At 43.4% G+C, this 16,059-nt stretch overlaps 1 protein-coding gene across 10 annotated transcripts in view; it reads right to left on the reverse strand.

Annotated features, from left to right (window-relative positions):
- Positions 1-13,990: 13,990 nt before the first annotated feature.
- CTBP1 (C-terminal binding protein 1) overlaps positions 13,991-16,059 on the reverse strand; it is a 238,051-nt gene continuing 235,982 nt past the window's right edge. For 8 of the 10 annotated variants that reach the window (XM_038134191.1, XM_038134192.1, XM_038134201.1 and 5 more), the window contains one exon: positions 13,991-15,469. In XM_038134191.1, coding sequence (XP_037990119.1) covers positions 15,283-15,469 — 187 coding nt within the window. In that variant the 3' untranslated portion in view covers positions 13,991-15,282. The remainder of the gene's footprint in view (positions 15,470-16,059) is intronic. The other 2 variants (XM_038134193.1, XM_038134194.1) reach the window with 1 other exon arrangement.

Below are 16,059 nucleotides of genomic sequence, written 5' to 3' on the forward strand. Positions count from 1 at the left end.
TTCCCTGTTCCCTCAGCACCTCAGAAACTCATTGTGGCTGGGGAATGTGCAGAGAATCAGACACGAAGCTGCTGCTGGAGCAAAGTCGCAGCATTTTACCCTGCTGATGAACTTTTTCTCTCATTTCCATTTTCATTGAAATATCAATTTGCATTTATTAAAAAGCTCTTACCCTCCTCTCCAGAAAAAAAAAAAAAAAAAGAAAAAAAGAACAACCACCCTGATCTAAAGAAAGAGATTGGTTTACATAAAATCCTATTAGTTTAGCTGATTGCTTCCAAAACATTTCTGAGAAAGCCTTCCATTACCATACAAATGGTGCTGGGCCTTTTGCAGGCTAACTGCTAGAAAGCAAAATGATTTGGGCAAATATTCATCAAGGCAGCTGCTTCTGCGAGTGGGTGTGAGCCTGCTGCACACCAGGGAAGGAAAGAACAAGCAAGAGCTGCTCTTCTCCTCCCTGAAGGCAGCAGCTACACCAGCCCAGCCCTCTCCCCATATTCCTGCAGCAGCACCCCAAACAAACAGGGAGCACATGTGCCAGTGAACCCGTGGAGCTGGGAAAAATGAGGAATGCAGAGGGAACGGGGAGTTTGGGAGAGGAGGAGGCACTGGCAGCCCAGAGTGACCCGGAGCAGAGCAGCCGGGAGCGTGCCCACCGCCTTGGCTGGGAGCTGCATTCCTCCTCAGTGTCATCATTTTCCCCTCCTCGCTGGAATAACCACCAGATCCCACAAGCTCTTCCTGAGCCATGGAGCCAAGAGAGCTAACAGTGCTGGAGGTTTATAGACCCCTGTGCAAGCAGCTTTTGGAGGTGTTGGCATCAAGTCAATGCTGATGCTCTGAGCCTCCTGACCTTGGTGAAGATGCTCACTACAGGGGATTTGACCAGATGACCTTTAAAAGTCCTTTCCAACCTGATCCATTCTGTGCTTCTGTGATCTCTGAGGCTTGCTGGTCACCTCTCTGGGACTGCAGGGTGTAACCTGGGTGATGTGAAAACAGCCAGGAGTGAGGACATCACCTTGGTGGCCACCTGGGCTTTGCGGTGGGCTGGAGGTTCTCTGGGTTTCTAAAAGGGAAGCTCCCCACTGAAGGTCTTGCAAAGTCTGCAAAGATTTTACCGAGTCAGGGCTTCTGAGTGACTGGATAACCACAGTCCCCTGGTGTCATGTGGATGATGCCTGACCCTTTCCTGTAAAGGTAAAGCCTTTCTTAAGCACTCCCCAGAGGTGCTTTTTGTGAATCAGACAGCCACGTGAACAAAGCAAGGATCCAGATCTAAAACACAATCATAAATTTAGTGAAGATCCCAAATCTGGGAAAAGAGTCTGCACAGAGCTGGTTTTTGTACTTTAACATCAATCATTGCAATCACCTTTGGGAGAACAAACATCTCATTCACAGCTCTCATGGGATGCAGTAACAACCTCAGAAAGTACTGTAATGCAGAAAGCCACAAACAGCTTCATTGGCCTTTAAGAAAAAAAAAATGTGTGTGGGGGGGAAATATCAGTGAGCACTAAGATGCAACATGAGAGAGCAGTAAAAATTTAAACATTCAGCAGCGATTCCACTTAACATTTATAGGCAATTTCCTGTTCTAATAAGCCAAAATTGAAAAAAAAAAATAAAGGAGCTATGGTACCAGAGAGATATCATCAACCATTGCTGAAAATAAAATAAAACATCAAATCCCTAGGACTTTTCATCAAGGGGGCAGTGAAGGGAACATGCCAGTCCTAAGGCTGTGTTGCAACTTCCCTGAAAGCACCTCCCAGTCTCACACCACTAGCTCTAGGCAAATGAGTTCTAATTACCCTATTTGAGTCAGACCAGCACTGGTAACCAGAGGGTCTTCACTCCCAGCCTGCTTTAGGAGCTCTGTGTAGAAACAAAACACAAGGGAATGTGAGGAGGTGCTCTTCCATCTCCAGCATCTCAGCCACCAGTGATGCAGCACGGGCTGGGCTGTTAAGGAAAGCCCCTCAACAGACACTGGAGGTGTTGGTTTAAAAACAAACACCCAGTCAGTTCAGCAGCTTTGGGGAAATTTTCCCAAAGACACCTTTCTCCTCAATTTATACTTTTCTAAAGACTTAACACATTATCTGGTGGTCAAAATTACACCAGAGCTGAGCAGGGACCTTTCTGCTTTTTTGACTGAGGTGACACAGCACAGAGTGCATCCAACAAAAGAGACTTGGTCACATCTGGCTTTAAGCCTGACCTGCAGAGGAAGCTGGAGGGATGGATGTGTTGAGGGACAACCTTCCAAAGCAAACTCAGACTGTGGCTGCCCCTGTGTTTTTGTTGTTCAAGGTCATCAATCAGTTCAGTGTGGCACTGCCAACACCAACAGCAACCTCTGCGTGTGCCCACAGCCGTGTCTGCCACAACAGGAGAGCACAACACCCCTGGCAGGGCCATGGCTGCTCTTCAACCACTGCACCTGCCTCAGCAGGGGGCTTGGAGCTGGTGACCCACTGTGGTCCCTTCCAACCCCACCCATTCTGGGATTCTGTGATTCTGCTTTCTGGGAAAGCAGGACTTGGACTGACCAGCCAGGCTGAGCCCAGGGGCAGGTCCCAGACGTGACCCAGGAGATCAGCAGATGCAGAGGGACTACCAAAACCACAGTTTCCTTTGCCTGAAGCTCCCAGCCTGGGGCGTGAACAAGGAGCAGCAGGCAGGCAGCAGACAAAACAGCTTCCTCCTTCCTTGCACTTCCAACCCTGCCCACAATTTTCCAGCTGCAGCCTGTCCCTGATGCCATGGGAGAAGTAGAGGGGTGCCAAAGGAAAAAACAAAAAAGCCCTTTCTGAAGACACCAGGCCAGTTGTACACTGGGAGGGAAAACCCTCACTGATGTGAGACCCCTTCCCATCTGCTCCATGGAGGTGACTGGCCGAGGCAACAGAGTGTGAGATTTGATTATAATTATTGTCTTAACGCAGAGCTGAAATTGTTCTGAGCACATGGAGCTTCTGGGAACAGGCAAGCATCCAAAATAATCTTTGGGCTGCAAACTCAGTGACGAAGAGATGGCATAAACCGACAGACATCACAAAACCCTTTGGAGTCTCTTTCCCATTGAGCAGGGTTATCCCCGTCAGTCTGCAATTTCACCTCCAGACAGTTCCCACTTTCCTGCTGGCCTTGGCAGACACGTTGTTTTTCAACAAGGAAAGAAATAGTTTTATCAAGGGACCACAAACCAGCCCAACCCAATTAAATCAAACCCTGTGGCTGCTGGGCTGTGCTTCTCTCTGCAGTCGATTCTGGTCCGGTGCCCGCTGTGCAAAACCAGCGACACTACAGAGTGCAGCAGCACAATTAGGACCAAAGCCCAAATCTGTAAAGGTATTTAGGTGGTAGTTGGACATTTAAATATCTTTGTGAAGTGACATGCAGCTCTTGGGGCAGAAGTAGTTTTTTTACAGAGGAGAAACCACCTCTATTCCCATGCATATTCCTGGGAACTCCTACACAGCTCCGGGCTGAGCAACACCTGTAGCTCAGGTTGTGGGAAGCCAGAGGCAGAGGGGCCACAGCACCTTCCCTGGCCACTCCTTTTTCTCTTAAGCTCCAGAAGTTGGAGCTAAAGAAAAAAAGATCTTTAAGAGAAATGTATTTATTACTCTCCTGCTTCTCATTAAATAAGCCCGACTTCCTGGAGGCCGTGCAAAGCTTTCAGCAGTCAGCAGCACACAGCAAATTAGCGCTAACGGGTTTGCTGGAACATTTCACACTCTGCATCCTTGGGAAAGGACATTTCCAGCAGTCCACACCACATCATCAGCAGATGCTTTTTGTCTGCTGGGTACTTCCTGGTGGTGTAGAGCAGAGCTTGGTGAGCACCAGCGGGGATTTTACACATAATTGGCCAGTGTGCACAAGGCTAAGGAGTTTGACTGCTGGCACCAGCAAAACAGGATTTGGCTGCTTCCCCTGAGTCTTGTTAATACCCAGATATGCAAAGGAATCTAAATGGCTTATGGTATTCCAGGTGGGCAAAGCACTGTGTAGGGTAGGAGCTCACAAAAAGTCGATCCAGGAGAATTAGTATTTCTTCTGGCTGCTGTATCCTGCCTAACTCCTCAAGGAGTTATTTCACCATAGCATCTGTAAAATGAGCTATGAAATTCCTATTGTGCTGACTTGGCCATGGGTACCCCTGCAAGGGAAATTCACTTAGAACACCCTTCAGAGAAATTCAAGGTTGGAATGGACAAGAACAATCTGCAAGCAGGTTGTGTGGGTACTACTCTGAGAGGGGAATGAAAGTCCCTCTTAATGCCTCTGTGTCAAAGCTTCCTTTTTGTGCCTCTGCAATAATGCATGGCCGTATTTCCCTCTTCCAGTGTGCTCCTTCTGAATCACATTTCCTCCTGGCATTTGGAAGAGCAAACAGCAATAACAAGTGTGAAACCTCTGTAGCCTTGCCAAGTGTGAACCAGCCTCCCTGCTGGGAAAGGTTCTAGGAAAGGCCATTCTGGACAATAGGAGCAGGTGCTGCCAATATTCTGTTCTAATCTTTTGTCAAGTGTGACATGTTTTTGTTAATTTTCCTGTTGTGCCAGACCTGTGAGCCCTGCCTGCTGTGCCAGGCTCCTCTCCCAGCCGTCCTACCTTGGGTTCTTGCACATCTCTATTACTAAGAGAAAGCCCTATCTGCTGATTGCAAATGCTGAGCAGCTTAAAGACATTTTATATCTGATTAAGCACTTTATTAGTCTGTTCATGCAAGTATCAGGCCAACTTTCCTTATTCTGTAGGCATAAGAATATATTTTTTGCTTAGTTCAATAAAGCCATTTGTATTCATCCCTACTGATTCCACTACTGTTTTCCCTTGCTCAGCAAGATGTATATTACAGTTTGTTTAATTGTGTGTTTGATCTTTACTACTTAACCAGCTCTATTTATCATTACAATGCATCAGTACATTATAAAGCTTTCAGGCACATTTATCAACATAACAAAGCTCCCACTACAGAATAGTCCTCCAGGGAAATAAAGAAACAACAACAACAAATACTTCAATGCAATTCACTTAACAGTACAAATATTTGTAATTACAAAAATCTTTAAGAGTGCTTCTTCCATAAATGGCGTATTTTACTTAAAATTGCTTTTATAATGTGATAGTTCCTCCCATGTATGCAGCTGATGAGTTCCTCAAATTAAAGAAAGCAAGGCCAAATTATCTGCTTTCTCATATACTCCCTTCCTTATGCTAATGTGAAGGAAGAACTCAAGTTCACTGATGTGCTACTGAAAATTTAGTTACCCCTAATAAAGTGAATTTAAGACACTTAAAACATTTATAAACCACTAGTGTGTGGTTAATAACTAATAAATACATTACAGTGTGAATGCAATGCTGCAGATAGCTACAAGCCATGTGGGAACCAAGCCTACAAGAATCAATTAACTATTGATTGCAATGCCTCTTAATCATTGATTAACCCTTTATAAATAACAAATACATTACCCTTGCTGTAAACTGGGACCACCAGGTTCTTTTACATGGCTCTTCATGCTTCTCATGTCCATCAAAGACAAATACATGTTGTCAAGCTATTTCAATTCCAGCAAAATATATATATATTTATATTTAGCATTCTTGGAAATCCTGGTTTTAGTCCATTAGCAGGTTTTTGGTTTTTGGTGGTTTTTTTGTTGTTTTTTTTTTTTTTTTTTTTTTTCTTTTGCCTCAAGGAAATTATTGCAAGCTGAAGGGCATCCCAGGAAGTTAGCTGAAAACTGTCATCTTACCTGATCAATCACACTATTAAAACAGCCAGAACTCTTTGAAGCCACAAGAACTAGAGGTGAATTCATGAATACAAATCTTAAAATATCAGCACCAAGATTCTGAAGGCAAGTACTCAAAAATTAGCAAATCCAAACCTGTGATATTTTGCGAACATCAGTGTGGCCGTGTGAACATTACGATGCTGAAGTGACCAACACCATGCTGCATTTTCCATAGGACTGTAAGAGCCTTCCACTCAGAAATCCAGTAGCCTTCCATCAGTGGACCAGTGCTCCATTAATAAATGACTGGTCAAAAAGCTGTTTCACATCTGCTGCTTTTTCCTAGACCCAATCTATTGGCATTATTATTGTGCCTAATTTTAACGCCTAGACTTTAATGTCCAGTCTGCCAGAGATACAGAGAAAGAAAATAAACCAAACACTGCCCATGTTTCTCAAGGTTCCAGCCCAGGAGATTCCCACCACATTCCAAAACACAGTGTATCAGATCATTATTTTGGGGCTTGCCTTTCCAAGCAAAACCAAAGAAGAGGCAGTGAAGATGCCCCAGAAGCCATTGCAGGAGCCAGGTGTGCAGGGGATGAATTCCATGTCCCAGCACTGCTGAAGAACAGGTACCACTACCCAAATCCAGGTAGGCTCAGCAGGGCAGTGAGGGGCAAGGTGCAAGGATATTGTCAGGGAATTGGACAACAAGGGTAGGACAGGCTTGGGTGTGTGTGAGATGTCTGAAAGGAGCAGCCAAAAGCACTGCTGTCATCACAGAGAGGGAACTGGAAACTTCCCCGCGAGGGCCCCTGGAAGCTGTTGAGAAAACAAAAAAAACCCCTCCAGACTCTGATGGAAGTATGTAACTTGAGACATCTCCAGCAGGCAAAAGCACAAGGATGTATTCCACAGAGGACAAAATCTCACGGAGTCAGGATAGCAAACAGCATAATCTATGCCCCGGCTTTGGAAAATGCCAAGGGTGCCTATGTTTCTCCTTAGATTTTTTTTTTTTGTTTCATTTTTCATTTTTTCCCCCCATATTTTTGCCTCTAAAATATTTGGAGAATGAATTATCCAATATTCATTTATTTGTTTATAAATAAATCATTTACCAAATCCGTGTCCTGAGGAGATCCCATCTGTAATTTAAGAAGGGAAATGATACCTTATTTGTGATTAACGGGGGAGCCAATCTGGGCACAGCTTTTTAACAGTGAATCCTGTGAATTTAGCAGTCCCACCGGGTTGGTTAATCTGGGACACCATGGCAGAATCTGTTGCCAACCTCGAATGACCAACCCGTACATAGCAACGGGAGCACTTCCAGGCTTTCCAAGGGAAGATGCTCCATGCGCAGGATCTAAACACGCCAAAATCCCTTATAAAAATAAAATAACATTGATGGGGGCGCCTTGGAGCAGCGGCGGGGAGAGCCCGGCCGCTTTTCCCGGGGCTTCCCCCGTCCTTTCCAGGCGCAAAGAGCATTTTGCCACCTAGCGGCTCCCGCGGAGGGACCTCCGGGGCCATTGTCACCACCTGCCGCCACCCCTCGGGAGGGAAACAGCAGAAGATAAAAATAAAAAATAAAGTGTATATGACAGGCACAAGCCAGAACGCCCGGAGGTTTGAAATGTAGCCGAGAAATCAGTAGGAAATCGGTGTGCCCGGCCCGGGTGCTGCAGAGCAGGACGTGATCCTGGCGGGCAGCGGCGAGAGCGGAGGAATTCTGAGAAGGGAATTGGGGAAAGCAGCAGCTCCGCGCCGGAGCTCGCTCCCGCTGCAAAATGCAGGGCTTGGCACGGACGAGCTGAGATCAGCCCTGACCGAGGCCAAAGGTTCGGGTCGGTACCGCGGCAGCCGCCCCTCCACCAGCCCAGGGCTGCCGGGGGGGAAGGAAGGACAGACATCGATTCCCCCGCGTTCTTCTCCTGGGTTTTCACGTATTTAACTTGCTGAGAGGGCCAGGCAGCAATTTCTATCCCCTGACGTGTTTTGCCAAGCGAAGGCTACAGCAGACCGTGCAATTCTGAAAGTCCAGACCCCTGGAATGATCACACTGAAAAAGCATTTAAAAACCCCCCAACATATCACAAACAAAACCTTCTACCCAGGAATCTACATCCCCAAAGGGATTTCAGAGGCTGATGGAGCTGAGCCTAAGCAGCTGTTTAGGAGTGCTTCCAACATCTGGAGTTTTAAACCTCTCAACAATAGATCTTGGGGGTGAATTATCAGATGTGGATTATCAAAGCGGGTTTTCAAAAATAGCTCTGCAGGTTGGAGAAGTTTCATCCTTCTGTGTCCTTTGGGGAGAGATTTGATGGGGCTACACCTGGAGGGAGAGAGGGGATAAGGAGCAGCACACAGAGGCACCTCTTCTGGATGACATTTTATTTCTGCTCTGTGCATCTCCTAAGTAGCAAAGCAACTTTGAAACTAAAAAATTAAAGAATTACAATGAGAGGTTTACTCTGGACACACTCAGATCTGCAGAGACTCTCCCTGGTTTGCTCCACTGTAAACTCAAGCACTTAACTGGAAAAACTCCATACATGAGGAGCTGTTCCTCTTAGGATTTCACTTAGGTCACTGAAGAAAAGCAGAAGAGAGAGCCAAGACAGTATAAACTAGATTTGAGAGCAGCCACCATCTAATGGCTCAACAGCCTTTTTCAAAAGGACACTGTGGTGTCCCTTTAGTTCTGAACTCTGCTGTGTCACACAAACATCACAAACTACTGGGAGCCACTGCAGCTCCACTGACAATTAATTACAGATGAAAACTAAAGAGCTTTGGGGATCACTGTGGCATCAGAGCTCTTATCCTACTCCCAGCAAAGTTGGATGTAACACATAAAGAGAGTTCTCCAAATGATGAGGTTCAGTCAAGACCCTGTGTCACTTAGAAAGGCATTCACTGGAATGACACATTTTGCTCCAGGAGACATCTAAAAATCCAAGTGGTATATGTGCCACAATCCAAGGGGGAACAATTTAATACTGCTCTTTGAACAGAATCAAGACTTCTATTTTTCTGTAAAATAGGATAAGAACTCAGCCACTAGTTTCATGATGCAAAACCATGTCTTTTTTTTCTTTAAATTTACGGAGGTTGAAAACCTCTGAAATGAGCTCTGAGTCACAGTGGAGGTTTTTCACTCTTACCTGTGCTTCTTGCAAAATGAAGGCTGTGTCCTGCACTGAAAATGGCTGGTCTGCAGGAGGAAGAGAAAAAAGAAAAAGAAAACTACAGCTGTTCAGAATATGAATACTTGAAAACCTTGTTTCAGCCATCAGTTTCAAAGGACAGGCACTCCATGCTGGGAATGGGAAGTGATGGCCTTGGAGCTAATTACGAAGTGCTGCAACTTAAGAGACAAAAATCCAGCACCAGAACATCATACACAATAAACACATTTCACATACACTAGGCCTGGAAAAAACATGAGCAAGCAAACCACAAAATGAACTAAAACTTGTATCAAAAAGAGGCTGGAAATCCCCTGACCCCATTTTCACATGGAAACCACTGGTGCTGATAACTGCAAATGTGTTACTGGAAAACACCACCAGCAGATTTTCTTTCTGTTGTGGTTTAAGAGCAGTAAAATACAGCATGGACTTAGCTTTACATGAGGGCTTAACCAAAATCCTCCTGAACAGCAGCAGGGACTTAAATGGGATTTACTCTGGTGCTTTTAGGTGTGCTGAGGAGGAAGTTTGCTGCTTCCTGAGGTCCCAGGGATGGGGACAGGCTGTGGAGCAGGGAGCTGTGTTGGAGGCAACTAGCTTGAGAATTCAACACATCGCATTGGGTGGGACACTTTGAAAATGGCTGGAGGGGTTTGGAAACACAAGTCTGGGATGTCAGCTCCTCAGAATTATTTTTAGATGTTGATTTGCTGCCCTAACTCCTAGAGTTTATCCAGGGAGCCAGCTCTGTCAGCTTTTCCCAAACTCTAAAAGGTCTCTGTTTACACAGCACAGACAAATAAATAGCACTGTCACACTGACACATAATTGTCTGCTTCTAATACATCAAATGCGACACACAACAAAAGGTTATTGTGGAAATTGAGGCTATGATCTTGCTCCACTTCAAAGCTTTAAATCTTTGACCTTTGAAACATTTGATTTTGGGGTTCTTCCTTGCTTTATTTCTTGAGCCAGCAACTCTTTATCCTTTTTAGGCAGCATATGAAAGAAGGGGGGTAGATGTGTAGTTAAAGACTGTGTAAGTAACAAATATCTTCAAGGGACTGGCATGCTCAGAGAATCATCTGCGTCATCTCGGGCATGTCCCAGATGCCTCTAATCATCCCAAGGACATACTTTAGTCTGTTTATGGTGGCCATGACACCATCATGACCCCCCCCAAACAAACAGTGCTGCTTCAAAAAAGCACTCCATTATGGCTTTGAGCAGAAGTGTAAAGGCAAAGCAAAGTGCTGAGACCAGATATGAAGAGGTTGATTTGGTTTTGTGGTACAGAAAACGAAGGAAGGAAACTCCAGATGAGGATCTGCACTAAAAAAAAAAAAAAAAGAAAAAAAAAAAAAGAAAAAAAAAAAAAAAAAAAAAGAAAAAAAAAAGAAAAAAAAAAAAAAAAAAGAAAAAAAAAGAGCAGCTGGGTGATCCCAAACCCCAAACCGGATACAAAAAATGTAATATACGACATGGATTTAGTGAGGTGGTGTGCAAGGAGGTCAGCCAAGGAGAGCTGAATTTGTGTCAAGCTGAAACTCACAGATGGAAAGTGGAACTGCCTTCCAGAAAGGGAAGAATTCTAGGGGTAACATTCCAGGTCTCCCAAAGGCTAGAAAGAGACAAGGACACGAGGCAGATGTTGAGGGGCTGAAGTGTGAGACCCAGGAAAGGTCCATTCTGCAAGAGGCAGACACACAAAGTGTGCAGATGGTGGATGAAAGGAGCAGGACCACTCAATGCGGAGCTCTGGCTGCTAATGAGGTGCTACCTGGGCAAAGAAAGACTAAGAAGAAGATTAATTAATTTCCTCAAGCACTTCTGACTTGGAAGGAAAATAGTTTACCAAGGAAATTGGAAAGCTGATGGAGGGAAGAAGAGAACAGCAGAAAGACTGAGATCAGAAACCCTGGAATTCCATCTGCAGAAGATAACCATATTGGACTATGTCATTCCAAAGGGCAAAAATACAGAGACACAAAGAAAGGCTGGATAGTGCAATGGAAGCAACTGGAAAAGAAAACAGATGAATAATACAGTTTGTTCCTCCTGGAAGATGTGTCACTGACCTCAACACAAAGGCAAAATGTGGCTAAAATGTGACATGCTCACTAAATTCAAGCCAGCCTACATGACCTCATGTTTAACATGAAACAATAACTGGAATTTAGAGGCAGGGAAAGCCAAATTAAATAAAGCCATTTAAAAATTGCAGTGACGGTCATCCCTTTTTTAAACAAGCTACTAAAGGAAACAGCAAAAAAAACGCCCATCACTTGACATTTTCACATAAATACTAGAAATATTTCAGAAAGATTTACTGAATTCAAAACATGGTATCAGGTTTAAGGAAGACTCATATCACATATCACACTTAACAGCTTTACTCAGTGGTTAGACAAATGACTACACTCTGCCCTTAAACTTTGACTTTTTTTTTTTTTTCAGTTTACAAAATAGTAAGGTTGGAGTAAAATGAATAAAGGAAATATAGGTAGTGCTGCCTACTCCTTCAAGCAGAACAACCAACACTATGTATCCACTGAAACGAGAGGAGAAAACCCTTCAGTCTGGGGCAAGGAGCAAGCTGGGAACAGAGAGACTGCAGCACTCAAGGTCATTTGGAAAGCCAGCCTTAATCATCTGAGGTGGAAACCAGACAAGAAAATAAGGCATTTTCACAAAAAAAAAAACCAAAAAAACCAAAAAAACAAAACCAAAACTCTGTAATAAGAGAAAAAGCCTTGAAGCTTGTTAAAAAGGGAGTTAAAGTGTTTCATCCTGAATGGAAAAAAAGCCTCTAGTTGTTGGTTTGGTTGTAATCTTGTACAACATTTAAACAACGTTCACACATTCTGGATTATAGTAACAAAGTTATATAAAAAACCAAAAGGACCCAAACACAAAACAAAAACCCCAACCTAAGCTGCAGAGACTTCAGGACTGAGTCCCAGGACCTCTCTGTTGACAGAACTGTTCCTAACCCCACTTAAACTGTCACGTACCAGCATTTCCTTAACATTTCTCCTTCCTCCACAGCACATTACTTACAGCCATTTCCCCAACTCAGCCTTCAGTTTTAAGCTGAAAATATCAAGTTACTCAGATTTCCTCTCCCATGAGTCCTGCACACCATCAGTGAATTTGAGAGCCCATCTCTCCTATGACTTCAGCTCCAGCTCAGTCTTTTGAAAATGCCTGACCAAAATTACTCAGCAAATGTAACAAGACCTGTGTAACATCTCTGATCCATTCTCAGACCTACCAAAACCACCGTGCCAGATGAATCTGCCACCACACTGCTCCTTCCCACAGCACCAATCCACCAGTCCTACCCTGGGTCCTTTTCTTGCTAAGTTTTTGTTTGATTTGCAATCACCTGGCTTTGCATTTCTACAACTGGCACCTTTCTGCCTGTTCTTGGACAGCACCAAATTCTTGTGCAGCCCCAGAGCCTCCTGTCATCCTGCTGTTGCCTGCAGCCTTCGAGCCAGCAGCATTTTTGTCATCTTTAGCCCCATTCTTTGTCAAGACCCACAATTCAAATAATGCCATCAAAAGCAGATCATGTTCAAGGCAGGCACATGGATCAAACTCCTTTTTCAGCACTGCCTCAGGTCACCTGTAGCCTCTGCTGCCATCACCTTCTCCACTCTGTATTTTCCCCACTAACTGCATCTTCTGCTGTCTACACTTATTCAGCACATCCTTCACCAAACGGAGGAGAAATCTCATCACCACCCAATAAAAGCAGGCATAAAAGAGAGAAGGTTTCTCTGGCTTAACAATCTTCTGTTCATTATGAGCCACTTTTCCAATCAGTCATTTACCCCAAGTTTGGTTTTTCACTACTTTTCAGATTTTCAGACCACAGCCCAAAGTCAGTGTCCATCAGTCTTGTCCCTGCCCAGATGGCTTTTCCTTTCTGAAGCAGGAAACTACTCTGCTCCAGTCAGACCAAGAGATAACCTCAAACACCAACATAAAAACACTGAACATGCATTTCAGGCTCAAATCCTGAAAATTTTGTGCTTCTGGACTGATCTCAAGAAGTGCACACAATAAATACCATTTCTAGTTCAATTATTGATTCACTAGGAACAAAATGTACTTACACAAGCCATGTCCAAACGATGCAAGGAACACTCTTGGTTTTTCCTTGGGAAATGGGGCTGCAAATGTGGCTGTCAGCAATTCTTGGCAGCCAGATGTTAAATGTTTGTTTTACATATGTTAAAGAAGCAACTTGAGTCTGACAAAGCAGCATCTTAAAATATGAATTACCCAAGAAATATGAAATCTCACTTCAACAGAAGGAGACTGCATTTGGTTTTTTGCAAGTTTTTGGCCTCAAAGCTCTTAGAAGTGTCTTTGCTGGGATAACTTGCAGCTTTAGGGCTGTTTTCTGTTTTGTTTCACAGAGGGAACAGAAACAGTTTTACCATCAAATAAATTATAATAGATGACATTTTTAGCTCTAGATGTTCAAGGCAAAAAACTTCCTCTCTTCCACAGATAAAATTTCACTGTACATTGTGCTCCCTGCATAGAGATCCACAAATCTCAGAGTTTTGTGATTTGCAGCCTCTTACCCTTTCCTGAACTGAGGTGGAGGCTGCTCTGCAGACCTGCAGGAATTGGGGCCAAAACTTTTCACAGATGCCCTAAAACCAGCTCACCAAGTTTAGGTGGATTCTCTGTACAGACTAATAGTGAAAAAAAAAGACAACAGACCACCAAGGAGGTTCATGTCCAGGCTCACTTTTACCCACTATGGATTTCCCTCTTGAAGCAGCTAAACTTTTGATTTTTTAAAAAATTTTCAGAGATGAAGGATGTCTTACCCAGGAGCACAGGAAAGGTTTGAACAGCATCCAGCTGGAATCTAACCTGCCTGGAACACACTTCTGCCTGTGCTCAAAGAAACAAACTCCTTCAATAAAGCAAATACAATTACATCCTGCTGCAGCCTTCCATCATCACAGAAACAAATAAAACAATGGACACTTCTCGTGTTGGACTTCGGCAAAAGACATTTATTATTATTATTATTACTGCTGTTGTTGTGTTGCTGTTGTACCTCCTCTGCTCTGCCCACAGTGGTGGCATAAATGCTGTTACCACATTATAGCTGATGATGCCGGTGTACAAATCAAAATCCATCTTAATTTCAAACTCCATTAGAAACACAGGAAAAAAGATCAACATTTACGAAATGTAAAGGGAAAAATGGTATGGAAAGAATTATTTTTTTTTTTTATTTTTCAAGCTTCCAAGACAGTATTACAAACAACAGAGAGCAAAGTAAAGCTAGAAATGAAATACTTGACAGCATCTGTTTAAAAATTACAGCTAAGAAACCTAATAAAAGTTGAATAAACAGTTACTAGAAATAAAAATTTTTACACATATGATATTTGTCTGGGATTTTTATTTCTTTAAAATAATTCATACAAATGGTTACAGTCACAAACATGATTTTAACCAAAAATATTGCTAGCCTACCACATTACCAGGAAGGAATCAATGTAGGCAATGAAATGCTGCTACTTTTCAGTAGTCTAGTGCCTTTTCCAGATACCACCAATAATATATACTTTAACTGGTGACAAAAAGCACAAAGCTCATTTATACAAAACCTTTTTGTTTTCCTCAAAATCTCTTTGCAAGGTTGTCTTCATTTTGAAATAAGGGATTCATGCCAAAATTAGGAGAAACTGTTTTTCTTTTGTTTACTAAATTATTCTAAAAAATAAGACAAGCAGGTAGAAAAAACAATGCACTGTGTGGCGTAGAAAGAAAAATGGGAAAAATTCATTGTCCTGAGAAGTTTGCCAACTGCCTCATTTTTGGGCATGTTTGAAAATATAAAAGAAAGGATTTTTAATCTCAAAACTGGTTTGCTGAATGCCTCCCTTATGTTTTTCCTTGTTGACAGCTAAGCAAACAAACCCTTTTTAATGTTCTAGAAACTGTACACAGACAAGTACATTCATGATATAATTAACTACTAACTTCTCTTGCTTAACAAAGAACCCATAGGACACAGAAACAGTGAATCAGTCCACTGGACAGGGACAAACTACAATTTATACGGAGGAAAAAAATGTTTCCAAATCTTCTTTTTTGTCTCCCACCTTTTCCTTTTATACTGTATATTGGACCAGTTTCTAAACCAATAATCGTCTCCTCCTGTAAGTTCATGGTTTTGCCTTTAATCAAAATCCAGGGTTTTGTTTTGTTTTGTGTTGTGTTGTTTTCCACGCTGCGGCTGAAGTCTCCGATGTTGGGAATGCTGTTGTTGGCTACAATTGGTCGCTCGGGTGGTCTCTATCAGCTTCTGGTTTGACAGTTTGGCCGGGGGAAGGAGCATGGGGCGGGTGGGCTACAGCAGGGAGGCCGTGTGATAGAGACATGGGGTTGGGGACTATTCCTTCTACTGCTGCAGGTATGCCAGTGGAAGCCACGCTGACCACGCCCGGGGGATACCTGCTGGGAGGAGAAAACCAGAGCAGACATTAAAACCAGGAGCTGGCTGAGCAGAGAGCCCACCTGGGGCAGTACCAGCTGTTGGTTTCTCTGGGTCTGGACTGAAGGCACTTGAGACAGTAGTTCATGTTCAGACTCAGGTGTTTATTGTTTCTTGTCAGTAAAACAGTCTCACTACTGTGAGTTCTGCAGCCTTTCATTAGAAGGCACAAAATGGCCAACAATCTCTTGTTACAAGGTCTTTTAAGACTAAACTGTCCAATTAAGAACTGACACCTGGATTATTTTCCCTTTTAACCCAATAACTGATCCCAAAGAGCCCACAATGCAGACTTTTCTGCCCAATTCCAAAATGCCACCCAAACCCATGAAGGAGGAAGAAGCATGAAGAAGAAATCCAGGATGACCCTGTGCCCTCCATCCTGCTTCCATCCACAACATACTAAAAATCCCAAAACCTCAATTTCTCACCAAGTGATATTACTAGCACTATTCCCTATAATCTATTTCACACTTTAGTGGATTCTTGTCTATCTTGAAGTCTAGGAAACTTTCTCCATGGATGAGGGTCAAAGTCAGTGCTCCCCTGGGGG

Source organism: Motacilla alba, chromosome 4, assembly GCF_015832195.1.
Source record: "Motacilla alba alba isolate MOTALB_02 chromosome 4, Motacilla_alba_V1.0_pri, whole genome shotgun sequence".
NCBI lineage: Eukaryota > Metazoa > Chordata > Aves > Passeriformes > Motacillidae > Motacilla > Motacilla alba.